Source organism: Paramisgurnus dabryanus, chromosome 11 (genome assembly GCF_030506205.2).
Source record: "Paramisgurnus dabryanus chromosome 11, PD_genome_1.1, whole genome shotgun sequence".
In the NCBI taxonomy this organism is placed as follows: Eukaryota; Metazoa; Chordata; class Actinopteri; order Cypriniformes; family Cobitidae; genus Paramisgurnus; species Paramisgurnus dabryanus.
Genome location: NC_133347.1, coordinates 6,715,620 through 6,732,645, shown reverse-complemented (window position 1 = coordinate 6,732,645; position 17,026 = coordinate 6,715,620). Strand labels below are relative to the sequence as shown.

General features: G+C 36.5%; 1 protein-coding gene across 7 annotated transcripts in view; it reads left to right on the top strand.

The window, feature by feature from the left end:
• dab2ipa (DAB2 interacting protein a) overlaps positions 1-17,026 on the top strand; it is a 112,765-nt gene that overhangs the window by 80,589 nt on the left and 15,150 nt on the right. For all 7 annotated transcript variants that reach the window (XM_065248374.1, XM_065248373.2, XM_065248372.2 and 4 more), the window contains 5 exons: positions 1,297-1,395; positions 2,825-3,379; positions 13,532-13,676; positions 16,250-16,394; positions 16,731-16,967. In XM_065248374.1, coding sequence (XP_065104446.1) covers positions 1,297-1,395; positions 2,825-3,379; positions 13,532-13,676; positions 16,250-16,394; positions 16,731-16,967 — 1,181 coding nt within the window. The remainder of the gene's footprint in view (positions 1-1,296; positions 1,396-2,824; positions 3,380-13,531; positions 13,677-16,249; positions 16,395-16,730; positions 16,968-17,026) is intronic.

Genomic DNA, 17,026 nt, shown 5'->3' with positions numbered 1-17,026 from the left:
AGATGCACTAAATGGCTGTGCCTTGTATGGATAGTGCAGATTAAGGGGCGGAATTATCCCCTTCTGACATCACAAGGGGAGCCAAATTTCAATTAGCTATTTTTTACATGCTTGCAGAGATAGTTTTCCAAAACTAATTTACTGGGTGGATTTTTTTCATGTTTTCTAGGTTGATAGAAGCACTGTGGACCCTATTATAGCACTTAACTCTTTCCCGCCATTGACGAGATATCTCGTCAATTAAGAGAAAACGCTTCCCCGCCAATGACGAGATTTTCCGTCTTTCCGCAATACCGCTATTATCCTTCCGCAACTTTTTAAAACCGGAAGTATTGCCCTATGGCAAGCTGCTGAATGTCCGTGTCTGTTTTAAAGATCGCTCTGAATGGGATCTCTATGAAAAGTCCGTCACAAAAATGGAATTATCTCTGCTTTTTGCTCAAAATGTGGTGTTTTTGCAGAAACCTACCCATATTCAAAAGCTGATTACAAAAGAACCACTGAAGGTAGGATGAAACGGTTTTTTTTGTTTGAAAGCAGAGGGTCTGTTCTTTCATTTGGTATATTGTATGTTTATATATTTAAAGATTTTCTGGAAGGCATTAAACTTTGGTGAAAATCATGAAAAACGCTGGCGCTGGCTGGCAACTTTTTTTTAAATGCTGGCGGTGAAAGAGTTAAACATGAAAAAAGTCAGATTTTCATGATATGTCCCCTTTAAAAGATCAATGCAAAGAAACACTGTTGAAAAAGTAAATGTCACCAGTGCAGAACCCTTTGAAAAGGTCCTAATATGTACTATTTGGGTACAAATATGTATACATTTGGGTACAGTATGTACATTTAGGGTACTAATTTGCAGTCTATGGTATGAGTGTGTACCTCCTGAGGTAGTTATATGAACTATTTAGGTGCAAAGGTAAACTTTTTGAAAGGGTACGACCCCAGTGACAGCAAAGGACCATTTTTTGACCATTTTGTTTCTGACAGTGTTGCATGTGCAATGTTTGTACATAATAATATTTGAAAAAGGCATCTGCGCCAACTATCAAAGCTAACAGTTATCACATATAATGCTACAAATGCATTTCTAATTGCATTTCGTCTCTTTGGGCTGTCTGGGAGCTTTATTCTTACTTTATATGTAATTGGTCTCTTTATTGTTTGAGTGCTGTGGAATTCAGTACATCTCGCAGGTCATGTCCACCGCCAGATCTCCTGATCTACACTACAGTCCTATCTGCCTCCATTAATGCACTTACCTGCAAATTTGATAATTGTAATCTGTAATTGCAGGTAACTACTTCAACAGGAAGCAAGTGCTTTTCCTGTCGGTCGGCTGCCGAACGAGACAAATGGATGGAGAATTTGAGACGTGCTGTGCATCCCAACAAGGTAAACCGGATGATTGATCGGAATTGCGGGTAATTCTAGAAGACTTGAGGTTTGAGCTACAGTCAGCTATACAACTGGACTTTCATATTGATCTTTACTGATTGACTTGCCTGCATTAACCCCGGCTTACCAGGATCTATGATCCTTATGGGAGTTTCGGACTTAATTTGCAGAGCTTTAACTTGCGTTATTTATCCTGTCAACAAAATTACTGATGAAATTGGCGTGTTTTTCAATAAGACGAAATTATGCATGAATGGCAATAATCAAACAAATTTACTAAAACATACTGGTTATGAACATATGCTATTTAAAGTCCCTTTAAAGGCCGATATTAAATGTGTTCTCAGTTTGTCACACAAGAAATATGTGTTATTAACCACCCAGCCAAATTTGAATGACGAAAAACACCAAGGAAATAAAATAAGTTATCAAAATCTTGTAAAAGCAGGCAGGATTTTCTGCTGTCAGGGGCTGGGGGCGTGTCCGCTGTCGGTGCTGAAACCACGCCCACTCTCGGAAAAGCTGCCATCTCTCCGCTCTTTCAAATACAGCTACAACCTGAATGGATGCTCACAAATGTGTTAGGGACGGGTCATTTTCGGTGGCTCCGGTGCGTCATCGAGCGACCCTTTTTCCGAGTTCAGAAATGAGGAAAAACTGTTTAACGGTGTAACTTCACAATTTAGTACATGGTTTACAGACATTGTAACGTGTTTTAGCAATATTTTTCGAACACTTCTAATGTGTTTGGAAAAAATTGTCGGAAATGACTATAAACGATTTTTAAAAGATCAACAAAAAACCAACCAATGTTAAGAAAAATACAAAACAGAACAGACTTAAAAAAGTAGCTAAATGTCCTTATACCCACAAAAACGCAATTATGCAATCGTATATTTCAACGCATAATCCGTCAAACTCCGCATATTTATGTGCGGGCCGCATTTTTTCAAATACCCGCACTTTTACAGCATAAATTGCAGATTTCCATGCGCAAAATATGCGGGGCTTGCATGATTTCATAATCCCCACATTTTCGTAGCAAAAGTCACATATATCTTAGCAGAAAGTTGAAAAATGTTGCATTTACTTCACACAAGCGATGCCATGTCCCGTTGCCATGAGAACGTTATGAAGTGACGCAAGTTCCCGCAGTGTTTGCAAGTTCCAGCAATTTTATTGCATAGAATTGCACAAATATCCCGCATCCATCGCATTTAAGACAACGTGCCGCAAGATTAAGGATTTTTGTTTGCAACAATCACAAAAAAACTCTTCTGGAAGGACTGCATAAAACTCAGATGCACATATTTCAGGAAAATTTTACAACAAAGGCAAATTTTACATTTATAATTAAATAAATAAATATGATGTGTAAAAAAAAACACTTGAGTATATTATAAGAAGTTTTTATTCTCTTTTACAGGATAACACCCGACGGGTGGAAAACATGCTGAAATGTTGGATTATCGAGGCCAAGGACTTGCCAGCGAAGAAAAAATATTTCTGCGAACTCTGTCTGGATGACACATTATACGCACGGACTACTTGCAAACTCAAAACGGACAATGTTTTCTGGGGCGAACACTTTGAGTTTAACAACCTGCCCTCCGTCAAGAGCATCACTGTGCACGTTTATAAGGAAACGGACAAAAAGAAAAAGAAGGACAAAAATAATTACGTGGGCCTGGTCAATATACCCATAGCGGCGGTCACAGGGCGACAGTTTGTGGAAAAATGGTATTCCGTGAGCATGCCGAATCCCAATAAAGGAAAGGGACCGGGACCGATGGTCCGAATGAAGTCACGATATCAGAGCATGAGCATCCTCCCCATGGAGCTGTACAAAGAGTTTGCAGAGTATATTACAAATAATTATATGTTAATGTGCTCGTTGCTGGAGCCGGCTCTGAGTGTGAAGAACAAGGAAGAGATGGCGTGTGCTCTTGTTCATATACTTCAAAGCACAGGCAAAGCCAAGGTAAGAAAATGAAGTGCATGCAAAAAGCTGAAGTTGAATTCTGAATTGAATTGAATGTAGGTTCTTTCCCGCTTCATAACATATATAACCATATATAACTGTTAGAGGTAATTTAGCTTTTCTAAAATATGACTACACAAAATTTACACAAAAGCATAAAGCAATATTTCCTATATGCTATTTCTAGTCAAAATATGGTGGTATTTGGGTGAGGGATGTGAGAATTTGATTGGACAGACATTTGGATCATAAGAGCCAGATTTACTGACAGCTTGCACCAGAGCAGACGCCTCTTTTGTCGTTAAAAAAAATACTGTTGGGATTTACTGTAGACACGCAGTGAAAATAAGCTCTGAAAAGGCGATGACATAGTTATGTTTGCAACTGAATTTAGTGCATATGCATTTGTGTGAGTTTCCCTTTTTAGACGCAAAGGAGGATTTATGGGATGATTATTTAAATAATTTACAACTGGTTGCACCCACCAATTTCCTTGCGACATTATTTAATGCTTAAAAAAGCATGTCTTAAATTGCATTGGTCACTATTGAAATTAGATGTTGCTCCGTTGTTCTTTACCGCGTGCCTTGTCAGTAAATCTTCATCTTCTAAAAATTGCTCTGTTTGGTAAATCTGGCCCTTTGTTATTATTGTTCTTGTTTAGATTTCATAGAGGAAAAATAGTATGCAGTTTAAATGTTTTTTTTTTCTTAAAGCTAATTTTGTCAACAGTTTTTAACTCTTTTACCGCCAGCGTTTTTTAAAAAAGTTGCCCGCCAGCGTTTTTCATGATTTTCACCAAAGTTTAATGCCTTCCAGAAAATGTTCTTCTTTAAATATATAAACATACAATATACCAAATGAAAGAACAGACCCTCTGCTTTCAAAAAAAAAAAAAAAAAAACGTTTCATCCTACCTTCATTGGTTCTTTTGTAATCAGCTTTTGAATATGGGTAGGTTTCTGCAAAAACACCACATTTTGAGCAAAAAGCAGAGATAATTCCATTTTTGTGACAGACTTTTCGTAGAGATCCCATTCAGAGCCATCTTTAAAACAGACACGGACATGCAGCCGCTTGCCATTGGGCAATACTTCCGGGTTTAAAAAGTTGCGGAAGGGCACCTGGTGGATAATAGCGGTATTGCGGAAAGACGGAAAATCTCGTCATTGGCGGGGAAGCGTTTTCTCTTAATTGACGAGATATCTCGTCAATGGCGGTGAAAGAGTTAAGTACATATACATTGAGAATATACATTGGTTTGAACTAAGGGCGCAAGATATACTTACATTTTTGAAAAATCACAAAAGTATGTATTGCACTATGCATATCACAAAGGTTTTTTTAATAATTTAATAGCACATTTACATGTTTAATTTAAAAAACATTTTTTTTCATCCGTTTTAAATAATCAGTAATATTTTACATAGTTATTATTGCCTGTTTTTGGACCTTCATTTGGTCATTTTCTTTCTTCTTAATTTTAATATAATTATTTTTTCAACTCACAAATCCTTGGCAACCCCACAAACCCCAAGTTTGGGAACCCTTGGCATGTTTTATTATTTAGCAAGTTAATAGCATATTGCGTTTCTTTCCTGCCAGCGTTTAACCCTCTGGGGTCCGACCATTTTGGGACACTGTCAGAGGTTCTGAAATGCTCTTACATTTGGTCTTTTTTCATTTGCTTTAAAACATAATAATGGCAAGTGTCTCATACCACTGTGTTCAGCACAAACTGGGCTAAAATATTATATGAGCTACATGTATGTACATGTTTGTAAAAATGTTTATGGGTGGTTTTTAAAAAAGCAAAATTTTTAAGTCACTGATATAAGTCCACAAAAAACATACTAAACATGTTTTAACAAGACTTTCCTAAACAGAATCTAGTAGTCTAGAGTTTTTTCTTTAAAATGATGTGAAAATCATCCTGCCTACTCATTCACATAAAACAATATATTGATTTAGAAATTGTAAGACACTTTTGTGTTTGTTTAGAGGGGCCGTCTGCGAGAAGGATTGATTGACAGCTAGCAAACAAAGGCTCGCATAATGAGCTGCATAATGAGGCAGTAATGTGAGAGGGAACTACAGTAAAGAATGTGAGGACAAATGTATGTGTTTGTTTAAAACGTACGTAGCTTGTTTAAAAATAGACATTTCAGGATTTCTTTGGATATGTGTATCATGTTTGTGTGACGAGTATTCGCGGAGTTTCAACTGATTTTGTAACGTGATTTGAGCGACAGCTGACGGAGACAGAAATGTCTGAATGCGCACCCTGTTTATTTTCTTTATTTGACAAAAACACAAAGATCTAATGTTATTGTGAATGTACACATATTAAAGAGGACCCTTCACAGTTTCAAATGATGTCAAACACATAAGTGTATGATTATTAATGATGGAGTATTTTAAGTTGATTCTGCCATGATAATAAGAAAACACGTCAAAACGCCTTGACGTGTTTTTGGACCCCTGGGGGTAAAAAAAAAAAAGGTTAAGTGCCAGCATTTTTTATGATTTTCACAAAGTTGAATGCCTTCCAGAAAAGTTTATTTTTTAAATATACAAACATACAATATATCAAATAAAAAGATCAGACCCTCTGCTTTAAAAAAAAAAGATTTCATCTTACCTTTATTTTTTTCTCGTTTTATCACCTCTCAAATTTTGAGCAAAAGCTGAGATAGTTGCGTTTTTGTGAAGGACTTTTGATAAATTTTAGATTCAGAGCGATGATCAAAACATACACGTAGTTTAAACTGTTTGCCCTAAGGGATACTTTTGGGTTTAATAAGCTGGGTAAGAGCGCCACCTGGGGAATAATAGCGGAAATACGGATTGCTGGAAAAACTTGTCATTGGCAAGTAAGCGTTTTCTCTTAATTGACCAGTTAACTCGTCAATGGCGGTGAAAGATTTAATATCATGCAGGCCTTACTGTAATTATAGATGGTTTCATCGGACGCACACGCGTCTAGTCCGAACGTTACTTTCGGTTTCAGTTTTTTAATGGTCTGACTAGTTGCTAAACTGAACTCTTGAACAAATACCTTGTCGAAAAAAATAACGTTTTGATTTCCTAGGTAATCTACGTGTCGGTTATTTTGCTTGTTATGTAAATAAACTATGTTTAAAGTACTTTGTTGTAATTTATTCTTAGCGGAGTTTTACCGGAAGTTACGTGAGGACCACGAAAGCCGCTTGTTTATGTTGTTACTGCTGAAACCGTTTATAGCAAACAGACATGAACTTGGCCACAAAACTACAGTTTTGATAACATTAAGTCTTTAAAAGTGGGAGTTTATTGTTGTCCAGTAGAGATATTATCTTGAAGGGTTTGTTGAGCAGTGGGCTTAGAAAGAGTTTGACAGTTTTGATTGTTGCTAAAGGCTGAGCGTTGCCCAAGACATGTTTTACCCCATTGCTAGAAAAGAACAATCGAGATGTAGCCCCCATCCCTCATTTAATTATTATAGTGCTGAGCACTTTAATTGTGCTCATTAACTGAAGCTCGAGCCTGTCCGGCGCCTCAAACAGTCACCATAAATCTGCCCAGAATTTGGTGACATCACACACAAAACAATACTGTCTGACACTTTGTCACTCATTTGTCATTTTCGATCGAATGCTGCGAGAATGAGCTGTTACCGGATTGTTTTTATCCCGCAGCACTTTGGCAGAAGTCCAAGGTGCTGTTGCATCCTAATGTACCAATAGAAATTCGCCATGCTGTTCTTTAGAATGCGGGAATCGTATTATTGCTAAGTGCAACTGTGAGCTTAGATAGGATTTGGGTCTGAGTAATAATGCAATCCCAAAACACAATGTATGTTCTGTTTAGAAGAGCACTTATTATGAGCCCTACCTGGTGCCACAATGCACAATTCAGACTCTTTAGCGGTTGCTTTTGCAGAAATCATAATAGGTTATTTTTGAGAATGTCATCTACCATTTATGTCAGTGAAAGCCATAGTCCTTTATTAAGACAAAGCTGTTTGGTTATGTACAGCATTGTCCCATTGTATACAAGTGTACTGTAAAGTCCATCGACATGCTCCGCATACCAGAGTTCCTATCAACTTCCTGTTTTTGTCTGCATGCCTTAATGACTTCAATAGTGAGATCTGATAAGCATCTACATTTAGACTTATGTGTTTGTCAGACAGTTTGATCCAAATTGACTTACTGTGAGTTGCAAAGTATACATTTTATCAGTATTTTTAGGAAATCATGGGATTCGAACCCATGACCAAAATAATTAATAATAAAATAACAATGTTTCTGTATGTCACATCTCATTTTAAATTGTTGCCAGATTTTAAATGCTGTTGTTGATACTAATGATACTATGATTTCTACACATTTATTATCCCTATGAAGTAAATTAGAAATAGCCGGCTGACAGCATATGCTGTATTTTAGATTGCACCAACTATATTACATTTCATCCCCCCCTTCACAAAGCACCACTGGTATGCATGGAGGATTCATCCTCGGCATGCCCGAGGGAAACTCCAAGTGTTAGGTTTAATCAGCTCATATTGGTTAAAGGATCCAACTGGTTCACTTGGTCGCACACAGTTAAAAAACAGAGCATAAATATGCTGATTTATTTATCAGCAGGCCTGTGCTCTGGGGTAGGGGTGGTAATTTTTGCTTCTGTATAGTTTATTTCATTATCAGTGCAAAAGGTCATGGGTTCGAACCCAGGAAACGCATACTCATAAAAAAATGTATACCATATAAGGTGCTGTAAGTCACTTTAGGTAAAAGTGTCTGCCAAATGCAAAAATGTTAATGGTCATTGGGGACAGATAAGCAGGTTACACAAAGGAGAGACAGGTGCTCGACTATTTTAACAAGTCTCTTCTTACATATTCATGCCTATCTCATTGAACCCTAAGCAGATCTTAGCAACCCTTCTCCAGGCTGTTGAGGAATAGGAAATTGTGTGCATCATAAAGACTTTTGCTTGTAAGATGTACAGTATATAAAGTATACACTGCAGAAAATTATTTTCAAGAAAAAAAAAATCTTAGTATTTTTGTCTTGTTTTCAGTAAAAATATCTAAATTAAGATGCTTTGTCTTGATGAGCAAAATGACCCAAGAAAATAATTCTAGTTTTTAGACCAAACATATCAAATTTTTTTGATTTTGTGCATAATACAAATCTGCCAGTGGTGAAGCAAAAAATCTTGAAAATTTTTCTTAAACCCTAAACTCAAGAAAAAATCAAGAAAAATTTGCTTACCCCATTTGCAGATTTTTTGCTTGTTTTATGCACAAAATCACTTACATTTGATATTTTTGGTCTAAAAACTACTTATTTTCTTGGGTTGTTTTGCTCATCAAGAAAAAGCATCTTAATTTAAGAATTTTTAGATATTTTTACTGAAAACAAGACAAAAATACTAAGATTTTTTTCTTGAAAATCATTTTTTGCAGTGTAGTATTTTAATCAGCACTGCAAAAAAATATTTTTCACTTAGTATTTTTGTCTTGTTTTTAGTACAAATATCAAAAAATCTTAAATCAAGATGCATTTTCTTGATGAGCAAAATTACCTAAGAAAATAAGTCTAGTTTTAAGACAAAAAATATCAAATTTAAGTGAATTTGTGCATAAAATAAGCAAAAATCTGCCAATATGGTATGCAAAAATCTTGAACTTTTTTTCTTAAACCCCTAATTCAATTTCAAAATCATGCTTACCCCATTGGCAGATTTGTTTTTTTTTTTTTTTTGCTTTTATGCACAAATGCACTTAAATTTTATATTTTTTGTCTAAAAACTTATTTTCTCATTTGTCATTTTGCTCATCAAAAAATGCATCTTTATTTAAGAATTTTTTGATATTTGTACTAAAAACAAGACAAAAATACTAAGTGAGAAAGTTATTTTTTGCAGTGCTGATGATCAAAATACTAAGGTTTGAGATTTGAACTGAACAGCTAAATGTTTATATGCAATGTGAATTGGAAAAACAGGAAGTGAATTTACAGAGTTGCAATTTTTTTCCACTTTGTTTCCACACTATTGTCCATACTCCATCCATGCAGAATGTACTCTGTGGTCTCCTTCTGGTCTGTGCTGATTGTGGCATTAAGCTATAGGCACGTTTAATACGATGTGACAGGCATGCCGGGGAAGACGTGTTACACTGCCGCGTCTGATTCGTGGTAAGACTAAGGAAAAGTGTCACGGTGGTGCAGACCTGTTCAGCAGGCTGTGTTAAGCTCTCGAGTCCTAATTGAATACCGAGCACTGAGATGCCTGCCAAAGACGCAGAGCTCTCGGTAAAAGTGGGTCTCTTTTGATCCTCTGAGTGTCATACGAAGTGAACGACTCAGATTTTGCCCTTATCACCTAACGATTAAGAGCTTTATGTGGTGTGATTATTCAATTTGGAGTGAGCTCTTTGCATTGTTTCCCATCTTACATAAGACACAGTTGTTGTGGACACCTGCTTAGGTGACAACGCTGCTTGTTGAGGTGTAAAATAATGAGTCTGACTCTATCTCTCGAAACACCGACATACATCTGCTGCAAAGCATTGATCCCACGCCAGAGCATCAGCAGAAATGAGGGCCAGCTGTAGACATGCGCTCACTCCTGCATCCCTTACAGACATTCAGCTGACAGCAGCATCGCAGCGCCACCCACACTGATTTCAAGAGAAATGTCTCTCATCTGTCTCTCGTGGCACAGGTTATCCAGCATAGATTGTCTCGCTGATGATGGTTCCTAACTTAAATAATTTAATAAGCCATCTAAAGCTAAACATTAAACGGCACATATTATGCAAAATCCACTTTTACAAAGTGTTTGGACATAAATGTGTTTTGACAGCAACAACCCTACAATGAAAAAAATCCACCCACTCCTCCTTTTTAATTCTCGTTAAACCAAAGCGGTCTTAATTAGTCATGCTGTTTTGATTCTCTTGTTAATGTGATGTCATACAAACAAAGCCCCGCCCACAGCCACTGACTGAGTGGTTAATTTTACCCAAAAGCTTTTCTATATGTGTTTGTTAGCAAGTTGTAGTGCTAATGTGGCTAAAGATACTATTGACTCAAAGTGTATTCACAGGAATCAGATCTATTTTATCCAAAAGCACTGAAGAGCTAATTTGCATTTAAAGGTACACACATGTAAACAGTGCTTTTTTGCTCCCGTCTAAATAGGGGCATTTTGGACATGCTATAACAAATGATCTGTCAGGTATTTCAAGCTGAAACTTCAGACACAAAGGACTTATATTACATCTTTAAAGGGCACCTAATGTCCATTTCCCGATTTTTCATTTCCTTTGGTGTGTAAATGTGTATTAGTACATGTTAAAAAATGCAAAAGGTTCAAACCCCTTCAAAGGTGAGCTGACGCAAACCAAACTGTGGGGTACCGAATCTTTCAAACATGGTAAAGAGCGTCACATTTCCGGCTGACTGCAGAGGTATTCAGGCCAATCACAAGGTACAGATTAGCTGGCCAAACAGGGTCACGGCGCTTTTCAAATCAATGAGTTTTGTACAAAATCCATGCGTTTTAGGAAAAGAGGGAAATCTGGAGCTACAAAATAAATTTTTTTAACCATAAACCACGCAAACACATTGTATTATACCAAATACACAAAATAATGGTGTTTTTGCGCAATTAAATATGTTTGTGGTTTTTATGATGTTTTCAAATCTGCACAAAATTATGCATAGGTCTTTTCAGTTTTTTATAAATCACGTATTGAAACTTGTTTCTAAGGAAATCTTGGCTTGACCACTTTGTGCTTTATTATTACTTTCTTTATTTATTGCATTAATTGTTTTGGTTTGTGTGTTTATGCATTGTTTGTTTTTGTACTCTTAATGTAAACCGCCTTGAGAGACCCTTATAAAGGTGCTATGAAACAAAGTGTAACATATAAAGTATACAATATAAAAATAGGCCGTATGACTCAATGATAATATTAAAGCCCCTGAGGTTATATGAAAGCATTACCTTAGACAATGTTTGCTGTTTCTCTTAAATTTCATTCTCTGTTTTGCATACTCTCAGACTGGGGTTGTCATTGCAATGCCAATTTATAGCAAAAAATGGCTTTACTCAGTCAATATTAAAGATATCAAGGTCATAGTATGTTCTTTACATTGTGTAGGATGAGTTTATGAAGAAAAGATGACTCGCATCATACACATTTTCAAGAAAAAAATTTCTTAGTATTTTCGTCTTGTTATCACTAAAAATATCTAAAAATTCTTAAATTAAGAAGCTTTTTCTTGATGAGCAATATGACCCAAGACAATAAGTCTATTTTTTTTGACCAAAAATATCAAATTTAAGTGATTTGTGCATAAATCAAGCAAAAAAAACTGCCAATGAGGTAAGCTAATTTTTCTTGAATTTTTCTTGAATTTAGTGTTTAACTCTTTCCCCGCCATTGACGAGATATCTCGTCAATTAAGAGAAAACGCTTCCCCGCCAATGACGAGATTTTCCGTCTTTCCGCAATACCGCTATTATCCACCAGGTGGCCCTTCCGCAACTTTTTAAACCCGGAAGTATTGCCCTATGGCAAGCTTCTGCATGTCCGTGTCTGTTTTAAAGATCGCTCTGAATGGGATCTCTATGAAAAGTCCGTCACAAAAATGGAATTATCTCTACTTTTTGCTCAAAATGTGGTGTTTTTGCAGAAACCTACCCATATTCAAAAGCTGATTGCAAAAGAACCACTAAAGTTAGGATGAAACGTTTTTTTTTTGTTTGAAAGCAGAGGGTCTGTTCTTTCATTTGGTATATTGTATGTTTATATATTTAAAGAAGAACATTTTCTGGAAGGCATTAAACTTTTGTGAAAATCATGAAAAACGCTGGCGCTGGCTGGCAACTTTTTTTTAAAACGCTGGCGGTGAAAGAGTTAATGTTCAAGATTTTTTTGCTTACCCCATTGGCAGATGTTTTTTCTTGTTTTATGCACAAAATCACTTAAATGTGATATTTTTAGTCTAAAAACTAGACTTATTTTCTTGGGTCGTTTTGCTCATCAAGTAAAAACTTCTTAATTTTAGATTTTTCAGATATTTTTACTGACAACAAGACAAAAATACTCTCAATGTTAGAGTCATATGAACCACTTTTATAGTGATTCATCTATTTTGTTTATCAAGTTTATAAATGCTGATGGAAAGTCATTAGCCTGTTTACATAATAGGTTTGTACTTTTGTTGTTGTACTGGGCTTAAACACATTACAGGGAGACGGTGAAGATAGACGTCATGACACAGAATAGACGTCACGAAAAAACCTGGTAAACAGGAAGTGATATAAAAGAATAACACAGTAAATTTCACTGGAATATACTATCTCCATTATCTCACAATCAATACACTATCACTGCATATGAGTCACGCACCCGGTCGGATATCAATAACCGTCTCCATCTGGAACACATTGTGTCTTCAGTCAGTAGTGATGTGCTCAGACTTCAAATGAAAAGCCCTGTGAGATGGATTTGCTATTTTCAGGTCATCTAGTAAGACCCCTGGCTCTTGTTGGTTCAAAAACAAAAGTGTAGGACTTCAAAAACAGTGATCAAAGTATGGGCAGATGGGGGAAGAAAGGAAGCCCAGGCATAGCAGGCATATAAACAATTTATTTCTCAGTGTTTCATCTTGTATGTTTAAACTAGAATGTTAGTTTTCAAGGTTAAAATACTCTAATACCAATTTAATGTGAAGAGACAGATTAAAGCAAGTAGGTTGTGTTCCTGAAAAGGGTTAAAATTGTGGATCTGGTAAAACAATGCTCTGATTAAATATCCTGACCAGCTGATAATAACAACATTGTCTTAAAGGCGGGGTGCATGATCTCTGAAAGCCAATGTTGACATTTGAAATCACCTAAACATACAATAGAATTTGGACCTTCTTTTGATAGACCTGCCCCACACATACGCAACCCAGGCAACGATTTCTGTTAGTAGACGCACCCCTTACTGCTGATTGGCTACAAGTGTGTTTTGGTACTTGGCCCAATTCCCTTTTTCCAAAGTGTTTAATTATGCACCCCGCCTTAGACCAATGGAATAAATTTGGCTACCAGGCTACTTTACCTTTCAGTACTATATTTCATCATTTGTTTGTTTTACAGGACTTTCTGACAGATCTGATGATGTCTGAGGTGGATAGATGTGGAGACAATGAGCATCTCATATTTCGTGAAAACACATTGGCTACTAAAGCTATAGAGGAATACCTGAAACTAGTCGGACAGAAATACCTGCAGGATGCTTTAGGTAAAAAAACATGTGATGTCCAAACAATATTGTGCTTTTCTCTGAATTCCTGTAGTTTTAGACAGTCAAATACGTTTGAGACTATACAAATCAATAATTCACTGCTTTTGAAGATTGAAATTCTTTTTATTTATTTAAGATATCAAAAAGTCTTTGAAAGCCAACTGGATTTGTGAAATATACCCCTCAAAATCCTATGAGATTGAGGAGGATAAAAGTCTACTCTGGTCAAAAATGTTTTCAGGCACTTTTGCTCCTGTTAAGAAAATGTTTGACTTATGTAAAAGATTTTGTATATGAGGTTGGTTTCAAAGCCATTTTCTGCAATACAAAAATAACTGTTTCAGTTTTCAGCATTCGGAAATTTATCCAAGCATTTTTTGCATTAATAACCAAGTGGTGACCAAATCCGCCTTTCCACTGTACACAACAAACGACTGCTAGTAAATCAAAAGTCGTTTGTGCCCAAGGAGAGTTGCAAAGCGAAAGCATAATTTTCAGATTCAATACAAGCTTTGAATGCTTTAAAAAAAATTTACTTGTGCGACTACCGCATGCAACACACTGATCGGAAGTGATGTATTTCAGTGTATTCCAATCAAAACAGTGTTTGTGAGCTGAAAATTATTAATGATTTTTTTATTTAACTTTATCAGTAACACTTGAATTTGTTTAAAACTAGTTGATTACTGATTAGAATTAATACATTATTAATTTAAAGGGGACAATAAGTAGGATTTCCCTAGTGGTAAAAGTGTATTTTGCATTCAAACGAATAGTGCTCTCTAGCGCCTCACTTTTTTTCACCAAATGTGTGTTGCAACTACAGTAGACGTTATGTACTCACTGATCTCCTTGTCCATTTTAGCTGGTTCTGAATGAAAACGCGTTCCGGGAGGCTAGTGCTTTTGGTCCCTCTCTGATATAAGTTTTTTTTTAATATGCAGAACGACATGGATGCCTCCTTGGACTTAACCGTTCAATGTAAATAAAGAGAAGAAATTCTAAGCTTACAAAGAAAAGTCAGATCATTGGCAGAGGTCATTTCACACCAATGAGGACATATTTATATATAAAGACATTGATTTTGACTAATTAAATACTACTAAAACTTTATTAGGTAAACCTTGTCCTCCATAAGTTCTTTCTAGGGCTGTCAAAAGATTAATCACGATTAATCACATACACAATAAAAGTTTGTGTTTGCATTATTTTTGTGTGAACTGTGTGTAATTTATTATGTGTATATATACAAATACACACATACATTTAAGAAAAATGCATTTTATATATACATTTGTTCAATTTATATATATAATATTATTTATTATACTGTATATATATATATATATATATAATATATTCATACAGTACACACATATATTATGCAAACCAAAACTTCAATTTGGTAAGCGAATAATCGCAATTAATCTTTTGACAGTCTTAGTTCTTTCCAAAAATATTGGCAGTCTTTGTTGTATATGCATGGCTGTTTATTGTTTCATTAATTTACATTCATTTATTTATTTATGGTGCATATTAGATTTAAGTCTATTGCGCTTGATTGAGTTGATCTCCCATGTTGGCACGGATTTACGATTAAACTGAAATTTCATTACGACTGCCACTAGGGGGCGAACTCCTAGCCTGGTCCAACCAGACTCTCGTACATTCATTTCATTTGTACAGAGAGTCTGGCCATGCTCCATAGCAAAGCGTTACTTCCGTTAAGGAGGGTCCATTGTTGAAGTTTAAAACTATTGGATCTGCCCAGAGTCACTCAGGATCTGCCGAAGCCAATCGCTAACGTGTGGTCGTGACGTATATCATGCACCGAAACCGTCCGGAAACAACAAGTCAGAATAATCAGACAAACAAAACTTAGCAAACCTGGTTCTTGCTCCGCCTTTAACTTCTGTATATTCGGCAGTTTTGCAACAACGGACCGAATAGCTTTTCCTACGTCTTTCTCCGCTGCCATTACTGAACTACAACTCAAACTGACGCACAACCTCAACGTCATCGTTCTTAGCCACCCCCATCTGTTCGCTGATTGGTCCTGCAGATTTTTGCAGGAGAAAACAAAACTCTACAGAGCTATCCCAGACGTACTGCTGAAGCGAAATGAAAATTATGCGGAAGCATGTAGGAGGGCGGAGCCAGGCTAGCAAACTCCTACAGTCATGTCCGAATGTCATTTACAGACGAAATGCAGCTAAAGTATACATTTCACACAACGATGTACTAAAAGCTAAACATTTTTACCATTGCGTTTTTTATGTAAATTTACCAAAAGACTAAATCTCTGTATATTGCATGATTCGCTGTATTATTAGGCCAGTAGTTGGCACGTTATGTACAAACATGTAATTTTCACAAAGTCGCATTTTTTAAAATTAAAGTATTTATTAGACTACTTATATGACTGATTTTTTCATATCATGCAAGTCTTTGAAAAAATAAACATTTTATTTAAAAATTCTTATCTTTAAACATCCAATATAATGCTAATGTAGCTTGTATGCTATACTCGATTTTCCCACATTGTTTATCTTTTTTGATCTTTGTCTCAGGTGAATTTATCAAAGCGTTGTACGAGTCAGACGAGAATTGCGAGGTGGATCCATCGAAGTGTTCCTCCAGTGACCTGCACGAGCACCAGAGCAACTTGAAAATGTGCTGTGAACTCGCTTTCTGCAAGATCATCAACTCTTACTGGTAACTGCATCATATTCACCTCTTATGAACATCTGCACACAACCAATGTCCGTTAACTGGTTTAGAAAGTTATTGGAAACATTGTTTGAGTTCTGCCTGCTGATTGGTCAAAAAAGTATTTTAATGAAATCACACTTTGGGCGGAGCTTCTGTTGGGCCAGCTATCCCACGTTGGGGTTAATGAATTTTCCAGAACGTTGAATGAATAATTTATCCAGTAGCAAACCATGCCTGGCATAAATAGACACATCAAAAGTGAGACATCTCCATCTGTTCTTATTGAGACTCTGGTATATCACAATCAAGAAAATCATTTTAATTCCTGTTTCCCTACAGCGTGTTTCCGCGGGAGCTCAAAGAAGTGTTCGCATCATGGAGGCAGGAGTGCAGTAATCGAGGTCGACCGGACATCAGCGAGCGTCTGATCAGCGCGTCTCTATTTCTGCGCTTCCTGTGTCCAGCGATTATGTCGCCGTCTCTCTTCAGCCTCTTGCAGGAGTACCCCGACGATCGCACGGCCCGCACGCTCACGCTCATCGCCAAAGTCACGCAAAACCTCGCCAACTTCACCAAGTGAGTGCAATCGTGGCCAAACCAAGGATAGAAAAAGTGTTAAGGCTTTTTTTATCAGT